The sequence below is a fragment of the Amblyomma maculatum genome, chromosome 5 (assembly GCF_055883805.1).
Source record: "Amblyomma maculatum isolate TAMU_Amacu chromosome 5, ASM5588380v1, whole genome shotgun sequence".
In the NCBI taxonomy this organism is placed as follows: Eukaryota; Metazoa; Arthropoda; class Arachnida; order Ixodida; family Ixodidae; genus Amblyomma; species Amblyomma maculatum.
The window spans coordinates 109,488,225-109,502,825 of NC_139348.1; the positions used below are offsets into that span (position 1 = coordinate 109,488,225).

At 44.3% G+C, this 14,601-nt stretch overlaps 1 protein-coding gene across 2 annotated transcripts in view; it reads right to left on the reverse strand.

The window, feature by feature from the left end:
* Positions 1 to 584: 584 nt before the first annotated feature.
* fliI (FLII actin remodeling protein) overlaps positions 585 to 14,601 on the reverse strand; it is a 52,167-nt gene continuing 38,150 nt past the window's right edge. For both annotated transcript variants that reach the window (XM_084604123.1, XM_084604122.1), the window contains 6 exons: positions 14,233 to 14,385; positions 11,900 to 11,937; positions 10,346 to 10,475; positions 8,959 to 9,048; positions 5,660 to 5,866; positions 585 to 4,127 (listed from right to left, as the gene is read on the reverse strand). In XM_084604123.1, the coding sequence (XP_084460249.1) occupies positions 3,993 to 4,127; positions 5,660 to 5,866; positions 8,959 to 9,048; positions 10,346 to 10,475; positions 11,900 to 11,937; positions 14,233 to 14,385 (753 nt within the window). In that variant the 3' untranslated portion in view covers positions 585 to 3,992. The remainder of the gene's footprint in view (positions 4,128 to 5,659; positions 5,867 to 8,958; positions 9,049 to 10,345; positions 10,476 to 11,899; positions 11,938 to 14,232; positions 14,386 to 14,601) is intronic.

Sequence of the window (14,601 nt, forward strand, 5' to 3'; positions counted from 1 at the left end):
ATTATTCTAGAGCTTTCCACTGCACCAATTTTATCAATAAACATAGAAACCGTGGCAGTTTCACACACAAGACTGTGTTCATAATCATTACAACATGGAAGTAATTATTACAATAAGCATCGAAACCAGCGTTGCATCTTCCGATGAATCACCACCACCAATAAACTTTGCATCGTTCTCTTCCTCTGTCCATATCGTAAGGCAGTGGTGGAGGCTCAGCCAGAGTCTACAGCCGCAACAAGAGCATTATGCCTTATAGTGTCATGTCAGCAATCGGCAATATCAACAGAGCTATCGCTTAACATGCGGCTCAGGGGTGTTGAACCCCTCAAGCTTTTTTATTTTCAGCTTATCAGCTACGCTTTATAAAAAGAAAGAGTTCTAGGTGTTGGAGAAGCAGCTGCATGTAATAATATTTGCATGCAGGTGCCGACTGCATGGCGTGAACATTGTGGCCTAACACTCAAACCTCACACCCTTTTATTAACACTGACTCAGGCATAAACTGAGTTACTGTAAATTTTCAAATCTACAAGACCCCATTGTTTTTATTATGGTAGAAATAAAGACATGAGACAGACACACATGTATCATTTTTTTAATTTATGCAAGAAAGGAACACAGCATCGTACAAATACACACACATAGCATATAAACACACTTCTCCAAGGCACTGAATATGGTATATTACATTATAAATAAGTTAAAAAAGAAGCGACAGCATTCATAAGCCTTCGACAATCATGTCAACAATCATTTCGCACATTTAGGAAATACGTCATAGCTTGAGCACAAACTTTGTCCACCTCTCAAAGTTTGACATGGATTAGTTATCACAACAGTGGTCGAACTTTGTTGCTCGCAATACGGGCAGCCACAGAATTTTTCAGAAAACGGGTGCTGTGAATAAGTAAGGTTGGCAAGTTGGAATTACAAAGGACAATAGAGCAGTAACACACACAAATGCACCTGGCTTCTTTGAACAGATGCAAGCATTTGCTTCCACGGACTCTTCAAAACAACCATGTCCTTAAAGCTTACGCAGCCACTTGCACTCTAAAAACCAAGGCCACGAGATGTTGCTTGTTACTATTTCCACCAACTAATATCCATGTCAAACACTTTGGAATCGGTCTTCCTTCAAACACATAGCACCCGGATATAAGGCCCAACTTGCAAATATATACCTCACACATCCAAGTCAATTCATGTAGCCACTTTAGTAGCACCCAGCCTCTCACCTTTGGTAAAAAAGTATTGTCACACAAAATCTAAATAAATTATTGCCCCACCCAAGTGCTGAAATAATGTGTGGTGCTGAAAAACTACAATATGACTTTGGTTCTGTGACAGCAAAGCACCATGGCACATAGCACAAGTCAAAGTTCCCAACTAATCTTTTCAGAGAACTGTACATACTCCATAAAAAAAAAAAAAAAAGACACTCACTCTGGCAATCGCCGTGCCTGTGTAACGCGATACTCAGCGAAAGCTGTTTACACTTGGTTATAACATTTGCCCTGCCCTCTGTTTCATAGCGATGCAACCACTAATAGTTTACAGTGCTGCACACGGACGACATCGCAAGCCTGTGGGGTAGCAAACAGAGCCACTTCTTTTGGCTGCTCATTTTGTCCTGCATGTTAAGCAGTACAGTAATTGGGAAATGAGCCCTTCAAGAGACCGAATACTGGAATATTAGGCATTAATTTTTTTTTTTCAGCACAATGGAAAGCTCGCTGTCCAATGTGGTCGATTTCTCAGCGGTTTTGTTAGAAATGCTGTACAAAATGTTTACTGACAATTTTTCGATCGGCGCACACACTCGTTTTTATGTAGGCTGAAGCTAAAAACGATGAGCAGTAACTGCAATGACGTTGGGCATTGTCAAAAATGATGTAGTGAAAATTGATATAAATTTCACCTGCCAGACAGTAATTAGACAATTTTAGAGTACAGCAGCGTCCATATCAGCTTCCAAACTTAACTGCTACGGCACAGGAAGGTACGTCTTATGTAATTGCAGTTTCTTCCAAAGAATTCAAAACACCGTGGTGCCATATAGTGGCACAAACACTGAAAGCACATCATAGGCGATGCGAAAGACTGTTTTTAGTCTGAGCTCTATTCGGGGTGCAACTTCGGATTTTGCCTCACTGGGTCCAAATGACCTTGACCTAATTAAGCATAGGCGTGTCCATCAAAAAAGTGACAGACAATGCACTTTCCTTCCTCCCAAAACCAACTTAAAACAAAAAAATATTTTAAAAATTTCGGTATGAAAAGGTGGTGCTAAAGGCACTGTTGCATCCACTGCGAAGGTAAAGCTTGACTGTCCCCATAATTAAAACTGTCAAATTGTGTACAACCTTGCTAAACCATGCTTAACAGACCTTTCAATCATAAGCTAGGTTCAAGCCTAGCTTAAGCCCCCACCATTTCTTTGTTGAAGCACGCTCTGTAGAGAGTGCAAAATATAATAAAATATGATGAGCATTCCTAACAGAAAAAGGAATAGCAATGCCAAATTAAAATCACAAATCCTCATTTCCTGGATACTGGAGTGCTAAGTCTATACACTATAAGGTAAGGCCTTTTCATCAACACCGCAAATACCACAACACATTTTGGTCAGTGTTAAGCCCCTTAAACAGCTCCCACTCAAAATCAGAAAAGCCATGTTAAGCATGTTTTCCCGCGCTACGTCCAACTGTGGAGATCTTTTTGAAAAAGCTACATTGATCTTTCAGCAATGTCTATACAGCACCTTTGGGTATGACTCTGAAAACCTTGGCGCTGAACATCTATGGAAGATGACCCACATATAAAAGCTAGCGAGTACTGTGGGATGAACTTGTGACCTCACGCGATACATGTTGTGTGCACACACAACAGCAGCAGTAGAGTGGTCTCATTCCCTGATGTGGGCACGCTGACCGTCGCTTTGCTAATGGAGACAGGTACAAATGTTAGAGTGCTTGCACGTAAAGTTGCCACAAAAAAAAGCCTTTGTCTACAGACTGGTTCTGACCAATGCTATATTTTGTAGCACCACTTTTGTGGGTCTTGCAAACTAAACCAGAATGCATAGTTGTCATTGCACACTTAAAAAGGGACAAAAGTGATGTGAAATTTCAGAAAAAATACCTTTCCCAAGCGTAGTGGCCAGTACCATATTTACTTACGTAAAGAATCCACTTTTTCTTTTTTTACGAAGAATTAATGTCAGTTTGGGGGGAGAGTTTATTACACAAAAAACTTTCACTGACTTTATTACTACCACTCGTTCCAATGGTTCTGTGGCATTGGCCAGTATGATAAAGCAAATGAATGTGCAACTGGACGGGCTGAGCAAGCGACCACTAGCTCTCCTGTCAACGTAACTGGCACACTGTCAAGTTTCCCCCTCTGGTCACCCCAATCGCTGGAGCTAACGTCAAAATATAAACACACCGGGAATGTTATCACTGCCAAGGAGTGCACCGTGCACCATGGATGCGCCGACTTTTTTCATACTCTCAGCGGCAAAAGAGGGGGGTCGGTTCATTGTGTGAGTGGGTTCATTACGCGAGCAAATACGGCACTTCCTCGTTAAATGAAGGGCCTACTAGCGAGCGAGATGGTGCAATGACAGAGGAGATCATGCTTGCTCACCGAGATAACACGTTCAGAGTCAAAGCCGGCAAATGGAGCAATTTCAGTTTCGATGAAACCTAATGCCTTTAGTACAGTATGGTGGAAAACTTCAGCACAGATGTGCTGGTCATTTACAAGAGACAAAAGTGAGATACCTATTTTCTATTAGCAACACCGCGGTTTAAGCGTCACAACCACTTTGGTCGTACTGCCCCCAACCACGCCGTCAATGGGCAGATGGCTACTCTACTCGGGAGAATGTGGTTCGGCCGCTCCGCTGGCCTGACTACTCGTTCACTGGCCTTGGCAGAGCTTGATGGCTGATCGGTGGGCTGTGGCAGTGGAAGGCGGTGCTCTTATTCAGCGACAGTCTTGTAGGCCCCCCATCCATGAAAGCACTTTGTAAACCGGCGCGACTCCTTCCCCTTGACGGTGAGCATCAGCTTCCGTGGCAGCTCTGGCTGCTTTACCCTCAGGTTCTGCACATACACCTGAAAGGAGAAGTCCACAAACAACACATGACCATACAATACAGTTCCGCCGAAATTTTCTACCTAAATAGACTTCTTGTTCCACCTCAGTGCCAAAAATAAACTTCTCGTTCCATCTTGAAATGATTATAACAACTGCGTCCCCAATCTCCTTTTTGTTGCACACTATCCAAATTCTAATCCACTGCAATCTCATGCATACACTAAGATTTCCTGTGACAAGCACAGTGAAAGGCTGCCGGCTGAGACAACCTTCACAATCCGAATGTGCTCTTTCACACGTAAACAATGCGAGAAAACAAAGAGAACATCTGGAATTTTCAGTTTAAGTGGGATGCACTGGTTAGCCACCGGTTGTGCTGGTCTGGAATCAATTACCGCGTCGGCACTATACATAAAGAGCTTCATCTTTAAATGAAGTAAAATGATAGTCAGTCCTGTAAAGCAGCTCATTTTGAAAAAGAAAGTGTCACCTTCGTCTAACACTGTCCTCATGCAAAGCACGCACATGCCAGGAGGACACAGCACACGCGTATACAGGTACTTGTTTGCATCTAGTCAGTGCTCTCTGGTTGGTGACACAGCTGCATCAAAGAGTAAGTAGTACTACAACTAACCACGGTTAGAAAAACATTTCTGACAAGAAAGGAATTGTCTACAATCTATTCCTTCATGCTGGATTTCGTTAGGGTGGAATGTGCTGGATATAGGTATGCATATAAGCTTCGTTATAAATTATCCTAAAGCAAACGTATCTAATATGGCATGAAAAATTCGCAGGGACGCCCAATAACATTGTGTTGGCAATGTGACAGCATTAGAATTTGTTGATGCTTTTAAATTGCATTTTGCATCATTCTTTTATGGTTGCGTCTGCAGCCCCCTACAAGTCTGTCCGTGCACAGCAGGACACCCCTTTGGGCATTCCAGCTGTTGGCTAATGCTTTTCCGAAGGTTGCCAGTGGTGGCTACACAGACGCAGTGAAGATACACAGACATGCAGAATTGTCACTTCCAGTCTAGTGACATTAATTTCTGGTCTGGTGACGTCACTGCCTGCCAACCAATTACCGAATTTTATGACAAAGCATGCATTTCTTTTTTTCCTTAATCAGGTTCCTAGGGCTACGGAGTAAGTTCGACCACCTGGGGATCTTTAACACGCGATGTCAGTGCACCTTAAACATCCCCAGGTGGTTGAAATTACTCCTTAGCCCTCCACTACCCAGCTCCCCTTTCCCTCTTTCCACTTTCACCCCCACCTTCCTCCCTTCCCTTATGGCGCAGTTCAGGTGTCCACGGAGATAAGTGTGGCAGATACTGCGCCTTTCCCTTCCTTTGAACCAATTTATTATTGCTACTTTCCTCGGACTCTGGCACATTTCACTCACCCCCATTTCCATGGGCTGTTTTCAAAAACCTTAGATCTTCCTTTTTGTAACCTCATTACAACAATGCTGCAGATTGCTCAGGGCAGTGATGCCAGCCGCGTGCCAGAATCCACCGTGCGCTGAACAAGCCCTCCTCCTCACCTGGGCACTCTTGTAGGCTAGCTTAACCTCGACCTCGCTGCACCGAGAGCCAACCCAGATGAACACCTGCGCGCCGTTGTCGAGGATCATGATGTCGTCGTCGGCCAGGTCGTCCTGGCAGAAGTCTGCACACTTCTCTGAGATTGCAAAGTAGCCCTTCTCGTTGGAGCACCGGAAGAGGCGAGCGTGCTGAAGGAAATCCGCCTCCTGCGAACGAGCAGTGCAGTGCGAGACAACGGTCAGGTACCATGGGTGAGCAAGTGAACAGCTGGGGGAAACTAGAAACGTGAAGATGTTGCAAGCAGCGAGCAACGGGTGCAGGCATTTTACATCCGCCTTTGCATAAAGGGCTCTCCCAAGTGCAAGAAGATACTGCTCAGCGCTCAAATCATTTTCATCACCATCATGATCAGCCCAACTATGCCGACTGCAGAAAAACAACCTTCCTCATAATTTAGCCTGTCCAGTGTCAGCTGCAACCACGTTACTCCCGCAATTTTCCCTACCTCATCTGCCCCTCTGCTGACCTCGATTATGCTTGCCTTGCCTTGGAATCCATTCTGTTATCATCAACTACCATCGGTTATTTTTTCTTTGTATTACATACCCTGCCCAAGCCTGTTTCTTCTTTTTGGTACTAAGATGTCTTTACATGTGGCGCGTCCACGATACACGTGCAAAATGTTAGCGCCAGCTGCTTCCTTGAAGTGTTTTCGCAGTAGGCCTCTCTCTTAGAGGACTGACTACTAGGCGCTTGCACGGAGAAATGCAAAGCACTACGGGCAATGTGGGCTTTTTGCTGCTTCTTGGGTGACACGGGACTAAGCTCTTAATTTTGATACAAGTTAGCATTCCTGTATATACAGTCGAACCCGGATATATTGAACTCGAAGGGGATCGCAAAATAGTTCGATATATCAATAATTCGATATACAGAAATCGGCTTGTGACGGCACTTACGATGCGGTATTTGTCGCGTAATCAACCCACTCGCATAATGAACCCACCCTCCACTTTTGCACCCGAGAATTAAAAAAAAAAACGTTAAGGCCAGCTCGCTCACATGCAAGCGACTGAGCGATTTCACCGACGAGCGGCAGCGACGGAGCGAAAATTTTCAAACTTGTTGGAACTGCGTCCCTCTCGCCGCTCGAGCCACCGCGGCAGCTCAAAACAAGGTTTCTGTGTCGCCGCGGCGGCAGAAATCGCTACCATTTTCGCTTGCATGTCGATGGAGCGCGTCAGTCCGTTTCGATCGTCTCATCCACAGCTCATTTCTTGACAGCGTGCCAAGATGCTGCGCAGCGATAACGTCAGGGCGCGTTTATCTTTTGATAGCTCCTGCGGTGGCAGGGAGCGAACTTGGCAGAGTGCCTGTGATGGCTTGATTGCACAAGCCTGGTTCGATTTATCACGCCGCGCTTGGGGCGGACGTCATGATCGCAACAGCTGACCGCGTGCTTTTGCCGATCCATACATGCAAAGATAAACGATAAAAAAAAAAAAATAAAATAAACATCTCCGCAAAAAAAAAAAAAAAAAAAGAAAAGAAAAAGACCCTGCCGCTTCTGAACGTCCGCAGCCGCCATATCTTACGCTACGCCGCGCGTACAGCACAACGATAAGAAAGGACGACTCTCGCAAAAAAAAAAAAAAAGAGAGAGAGAGAGCTGCCGCTTCTGAACATCCGCGGGCGCCATAGCCACGTCAGCCGCCGCGCCGCCGCACGCAGAGGGTTCGCAACACACGCTGGAGAAAGCGTCCGACGTCTGTCTGAAAACTGGCTGAGCTGGCTTGGCGCATGCTTGGCGCATGCGTAGCACGTGCTGAAGGAGAGAGATAGCTCGGCAAAAGAATGGGCACACCCACGCCCATGGCTTGCAAACGTCATGTGTTGGCGCGCGGGAAACGATAACTGCAGATGCGCGCGCCTTCGGGGAATGGGCGCGGCGCTGCCCAGACCAGCTGTCGCCGAACTGTCCCCTCCCATTCCTTCCGCGCGTGGCTTGAAAACGTCACGCGGCAAACGGCCAAGAGTGATGCGATCGTCTTTGGGGAAGGCACACTTTCCAGTGCGTGGTGCGGAGTTCGATATATCGAACTACCGGTGAAATTGAGTTCGATATATGACGCGGCTTTCCTATACCTTTACATGGGATTTTCAAGGGGATATTTCGCGAGTTCAATATAACCACAATTCGATATATCCGGGTTCGATATAACCGGGTTCGACTGTAATGCCGCGAAACCTTCAAAACACTATTTGTTGTTTTTTAACGGCCGCCGGCATACAGGCTTATCACTCTGATTCTGGACCGCGTATCTGTTCCGTGACAGTACTTTCATGCCTCCCACTACGTGACAGTACTTTCATGCCTCTTCTGATCACATCGTCAGCGATCACGACCCTCTTTCTTTTCTTCGCCTTCCCCAGTGCAGAGTAGCAGGCCAGATATTTAACTTCCTGGCCAACTTCTCTGCCTTTAAAAAAAAAAAAAAATCATCTATCTATCTGAGATGCCTTTCACCCACTTTGTTCACTGACTCACTTTGCTATCTTATCCCGTCTCTCAGTGCAGTATGCATGGTTCCACTGAGCACTTCTGCATTGGCTAGCTTTTGCCCCTTAGAATGTGAATCAAAAATTTTATTAGTAATGAATACACAATTATGAAACCTCCAGAGTATTTCTGTGTGGCTGTTCCAAATATGTAAAATTAATGTAATTTATTTATTCAAAGTACATATGCAGTCATATTGTAACCCATGCTAACCGCGTCAGTTGTGAAGGGGGAAGAAGACAAAGATCGTGCGGAGTGTGCATGGTTCTGGGCCGCCGCTGCTTTGCCTGGTCAAGCGCCTGTTCTCTGCCTCCTGCGCCTCAGCAACCCAACCCTGTCCTTTGACCCTGTCCTTCTGGACTGCCGTCCGGGTAGCAAAAAAAACCGTGACAATATTATGACCGCTTTCCGGCGTGAACTTTCAAGAAGCATTGCCGCAAAAAACTTGCTAATAAAATGCATGCCTTTCCTTGATATCAAGAAATGTAATTGCAAAGAATTATCAGCCTGCCTGCAATGAAACCTAAGTTATAGAGTCCCCGTGCTGCTCCTTCTGAGGCAGGGACGAAACTTTCTGAAGTAGCAATTTTATTTTTATTCACCTGCAGATGTTGTCAAAAGAAAGGAAGTGTTTAAAATCACTCCCTTACAAGACACAGTCGACACATCCGTGACGAGGATATGTACAGTTGTCACCAGACCATGCATGCCAAAAGGTGTCACACAGGTGGTACTCACGTCATCGTATGGTGCCTTTCCTCCAAGCCCAACCCAAAAGAAGTTCTCCGGCTCTTCACCTTCATGAACTGTCACTATCGAGTACTCCATCTGAAATTTGAAGCAGAAAAAATAAAGATTAGAACCAGATTGGGTGGGTGCTATGTGCAAATGCAGTCTTTATATCCTTGGACATCCAGGTTCATTTATGAGAAAAGTGATGCCAGGGTTTCCATTTGCAATGTTGACAGTGTCACCCTTGCAGTACTTTCTTCAGTGCTAGTACTTCCAACAGTCTGTCACACTTTTAACGAAGGTAGCAGTACTTGTAAATAAATGCATAAGTAATAAGCAAAGTTGTGTGCTTATAGCCCAATAAATATGTTTTTAAAAAAGGAACACTTTCATCTTCTGATAGAACTTTCTCCCACATGCTCGCATCACCTACACCATCTGCAGACTGTTGGCGCAAACAGCACTCTATAATGGCAATGAAAAGTGTGGTACACGATGTTTAATGTCCCAAACTGACACACTGACTATGAGAGAGGGCATAGTGCAGGACTCCAGATTAATCTAGCCAACTTGGGGTTAAAATGACCGCACGTTGTACTTGAGCGTTCAATTTTTTTTTTTTTTTTAGCACAACGGAACTACCGGGAATTTTTTTATTAGTGTATGCACTCGATTTTATGTAGTTCCAATGGTGAAAATCACGATCAGCGAATACGATGGTGACTGCGCATCTGTAAAAGTGCTGCATCAGGCATTTTTAGTATAGAGTAGTGGTTATTCCAGTTTCCATATTCAAGGCAGTTACAGCACAGGGACATATGGACATATGCATTGTAGAGGAAAGTTTTAGTGCAACGTGGTTATTGCTTCATCCAAAAAATTCAAAACATGTGTGGCACCATTTAGTGACAAATGCTAAAGGCACACGACTGGCAATGCAAAGGGAGCACTTCTTTTTACTGGGTCCACATAAGACAGCGCAATATATGATAAAATATAACAAGCATTCACAAAAAAAAAAAAAAATGCTGTGCGTTTAAACAAAGTGATATTTCCCCACGATGTGGTCACCTGGGGTACTATACCAATAATGGTAGTGTTTTGCTGCAAGACGGCAGTTCAGCAGTTTGTTTTCTGCAATTTTCACCACTGAATTAATATGGCAAATCCTCGTTTTTAGGGTGTTGCAGCACTCAATCTATACAATATGAGGCAAGACCTTTTTCACTTCCACTGTAATATCCTCACATGTTTTGGTCACTGTTCAGTCCCTTTAACGTGCTCTGGCATTACACAGCACAAGTGCATTGTGCAACATGCGCAAGCAGTTGGAGACCGAAGTCAACAAGCCACCACAGCAGATTCAATAGATAATTTACGAAGCGACACTTACCGCACCGTACAAAGATCGCGCCAGTTCCTCTGTTAATCGAATATCGTCCTCATCGGCCTTGCTGCCAATCCAGACATAAACCATGCCGTCGTCTTCGCCATCCTGCTCAAAGGGCACCTTCAGAATGTAACTGCGTGAATAAGAGTGACAACGGTGACAACAGAGACATCACTAAAGAGCCAAGACATGGTACTTGACAGTGCATTAACCATTAGGCGAACTATTTCTTTCAGGTTCCTGTACTGCATCGAACGAAACCAGAGCAGGGCACCTTACACATGTAAATAATCAACATGATGGAGATAAATGCCTCGCTCTATAAAACTTGCACAATGAGATGAATACCTCAAAATGAGGTAATGCACGTGCGTCACAAAATCTAGCAAGCAGATTTTCTTTACTCCCGTTTTCCAAGCATGTTACACAGCCAAATTTCAACATAACATAGATGCCGCAAACCGCTGGCCATATCAAACCTGACTAAATACTTCCAGCTAGTGCATACATCTTTAAATTTACATATACTGAATGTGGTTGGCCGTAAATCAGATGTGGCGTACTCCCCAGTGCCAAACAATGCATGCTCAGACAACAGGCCGCAGGCCTCGTCACGCTACACAAGTGACTAGTGGTGGTGTAGCAAGCGTTTGTGCCAAGGTTTCATATCCCACCAGTGTTCTTTTCTCCCGCTGCCCTCCCACTCACGAGAGATAAAGCAGCATGGGCGGTCACAGTCTCCCAATAAGTAACCACCCTACGCACTTGAAGACTGTCCCAGAAGTGATGAAAACGGTGAGAGCTCTCACTCGACATACCATTTTCCACACAACATGGCTGTAACACAAAGAAGTCTCTTTTAGAGCATGACCTGCCACGGTTGTGTGCTAGTGACGACACTGTGAAAAAGCCAGCTTAACCTGTGCTCGCTTTTTTTGCAGTTTTTCGAAGACTGCGTCAAAACTTTGAAAGAGGCATCCCCGTTTCTCCAGCAAAAGTCGCACGAGTTGCCGTCGCTTAGCTTAGTGAACTGCACTGCTTCTATATGCAGCGCAGCGCACTCATTTACGAGATTTTGTATCATGAATATCGGTTTTATCAAACTGTCTCACGATATATATTTTTTTCCTGTTCACCACAGAGAGGTTTAAGACAGTTCCTTAACACATGATGTTCGACCCCATGCCATACCAGCCAAATAACTGAATCACCATAATTACTAAAGAAGTGAACAATACCGAAAATATAGACGTAATTCTTGCGCATTTATGTCTTTGTATGCTTTTTACCAAATTGACGAAGCATTGTGCTGGTCACTATTTGTTTTCTGTGATAGAATGCGGTAAAGAAATTAAATTTAGGCCAAACAAATTTCAATTCACAGTTAGTTGATCAAGAAGTTTTGGGGTTGCCTAAGGCAAAATGAGATACAAACAGGATAATGCATTAAGAAAAAAAGAAGAAGAAAAAAAAAAGAAAGAAAGGAGACAACTTGAGAGACTCCAAAATATTATCTGGAACAATGCAAATTCCAAAGAAGCAGGAAGAGCAGCTCACCAAAATGCAGAGTTGAGGTTGCTGGCGGTTGCTGGAATCTGCAAGAAGTCGCATGCAAAAGGCACGTTTCAAGCAGATGATGAAACATAAAAGCTCTCATAAAAAGCAAGGCTGCATGTTGTTGCAGGTAGAAGTTTGTGCAACAGTTTGTAAGCAGGCATAATAAAAAAAACAACAAGTAAAGCGAAAGAGATATCCATACAAAGCACCCCAACTACCGAGCAAATTTTGAATAGGGTGAAAATGCACAAAGTAAAAAAAATGGCCACCAATATTGGATTTGTTTTCATTAATAAACTTTGTTTCTGACCCACGGCAAGTACTGTCTCCTTTGCAGTTTAGAATAAACATGAGACTAAAGTTTACTATGAATATACACTAGGCTCCCTGTAAGATTAACTTAGAAAAAAACATCTGCTTAAGACAAACTGTTTAACATGTGTTTAAGTTAGGATGAGCTTTCACAGTGACCATGAACCATGGATACTTCACGTGGGTTTTTGTGGTATCTGAGAAAAAAAAAAGAACAAAACATGCACAGAACACTGCTACACAAGAAAGCACATGAAAGCCCGCCCTGGTGCTGAGATGTGACATGGTGAGATCTCATCAGATGCCACGTGTTGCCTCCCACACATTAAAACGTGCATACGCGCAAAAGTGAGCCCACTCGGCGGCCTGGGGTTAAAAAACTCCACGGCCGGATTTTAAACGGAAGCAATGGCGCCACCGCAATACATGGCACCACGATGCCAAAATAGTTGGATATGACTCCACGCACATTGTCCTTGGGCTTACAAAAAGTGGCACAGTGTACCGCTTTTGGAATGGGTAAAAGCGATACTGTACAAGGTGCGGGTTAAGAGAGACGGTTTGGTTTGGTTTAACGTCCCAAAGTGACATGGGCTACGAGTAATTTCACTACCTGGGTGCAACGATATTGAACAACACGAGGCCGCCTAGCATTTCATGTCCATCAAAAGCGCGGTTATGGCAGTCGGGATCGAATCCGGATCACCTGAGTCAGCAGTTAGCCACACTGAGCCACTGAAAGCAGAGCTAGAAGGGGTCTGCAAAACAGCAACTGAACATAATTCAATTTATTTGCAAAGTAAGAATGTGGGTAGGCCCAGGCAAAAAGCAAAGCGCTCCTACTGAGATAAAAAAAAAGCATTCAAGAAAAGAATCTACACATTAAGATTCCTTAGTGCTAACAATATGCGATACAACAAGATTCAAAGAAGAAAGAAGAAAAAACTAAAGAAGGCAAACAACTCTTCCTTTCACTTCACGAGTTACAGTTAAATAGTGATAACACATATGGTGTATGGTTTTCTCCTTGTGCATCAATAGTTCATGAAGTATACAGGAGGTGCAAGCAGAGCAGAATGCATTAAAAATGGCACCTCTTTTACAGAGCACACAAAATAATAATCTAAAGAGCAGACGTAGATAGTAATCAATTGTCGTGTGTGTTCCTTCTGTCTTTGTCCAAATGTTAGCGCTAATTTCTTCTTTAATAGTAGATGGTATAAAGCTGGGCGTAAACCGGATTCCCTAGCCGGGACTCTCCATACTGACACTAGCACTGTGATATACAACGAGCACAGAAAATGAAGAAGTGGTTTTCGCTTGTTACAAGCTCCAGTTTCATTAAGTAAAAAATCTGCCATCGCCTATGCCAAGGCAAAAGTGTCCATACTAAGTTTCAAACCTTTAAACTGAGCTAGTTGATCTAAATTCATCTCGACTTCGAGGGTGCTAATGCTAACAAAATACTAAAAAAGGAAAAGCACAAGAAACGAACGCAAAGTTTGCTTTTTCTGCTATCCATAGTATTTTGTTAGCACACCTCAAAGTCAAGACGTACTGTGTTGAAGCTGCCCTAAGAACGCATGTGTGGCTGCGCCTTTTTGGGGGCATCCAAATGGGACACAGATACTATCAATTCGCAGTTCAGGCACTATCATTTTGCGCCATAATGCAAAGGCTGCCACTGGCTTTCTTTTTTTTTTTTTTTGGCAGCAGAGTGTCCTAACACCTAACTGCAGTGGCATCTAGTCAGTACGAGCTTCCCACAAATAACCAATGTCTGCTGAAATGCACCCCATCTCGGGTACAGTTTACATCATTTTTGAAGCTGCTACTGGCAACCAATACTTACTGACAGCACACAAAAACGCAATTCAAGCCCAACACAATACCGTGCTGCCACATAAAGGGGAAGGGGCAAAAGCAAAGTGGGAATACCCTCACTCACTTCAGCATTCGTGAAATTTCCGTGCCACAGAATGCACTGAGGCATATGCATGAAAGGCAGTTCTGGGACCTACCTGAACGCATCGGGTGCAGATGGGGCTGCCGTTGGCACGCAGGTGGAACAACTCGACCACGTTGTTGTCCTCAGTTTGGGACCTCTTGCGGCTGCCCGTGTGGATGATGAACTTCCGCTTGAAGTGCGACAGGAACTTGAGGTTCTCTTGTTGCTGCAAGCCGCACAGCGTGCCGACAGAGCGTGTACGAATCAGACCGTGACGCAATGTGCCAAATTAACAATAGCCGAGCACAAATCGCAACGAGTACATGGACATGGGCAGAGTATGCAGTGTTAAGAAGCTGCAGATTCCTATCAGGCAACATAATGGTTTCTAAAAGAAGGAATATTCAGCAGGGAGCAAAAGGGAGTCAGCTGGGCCTATAAG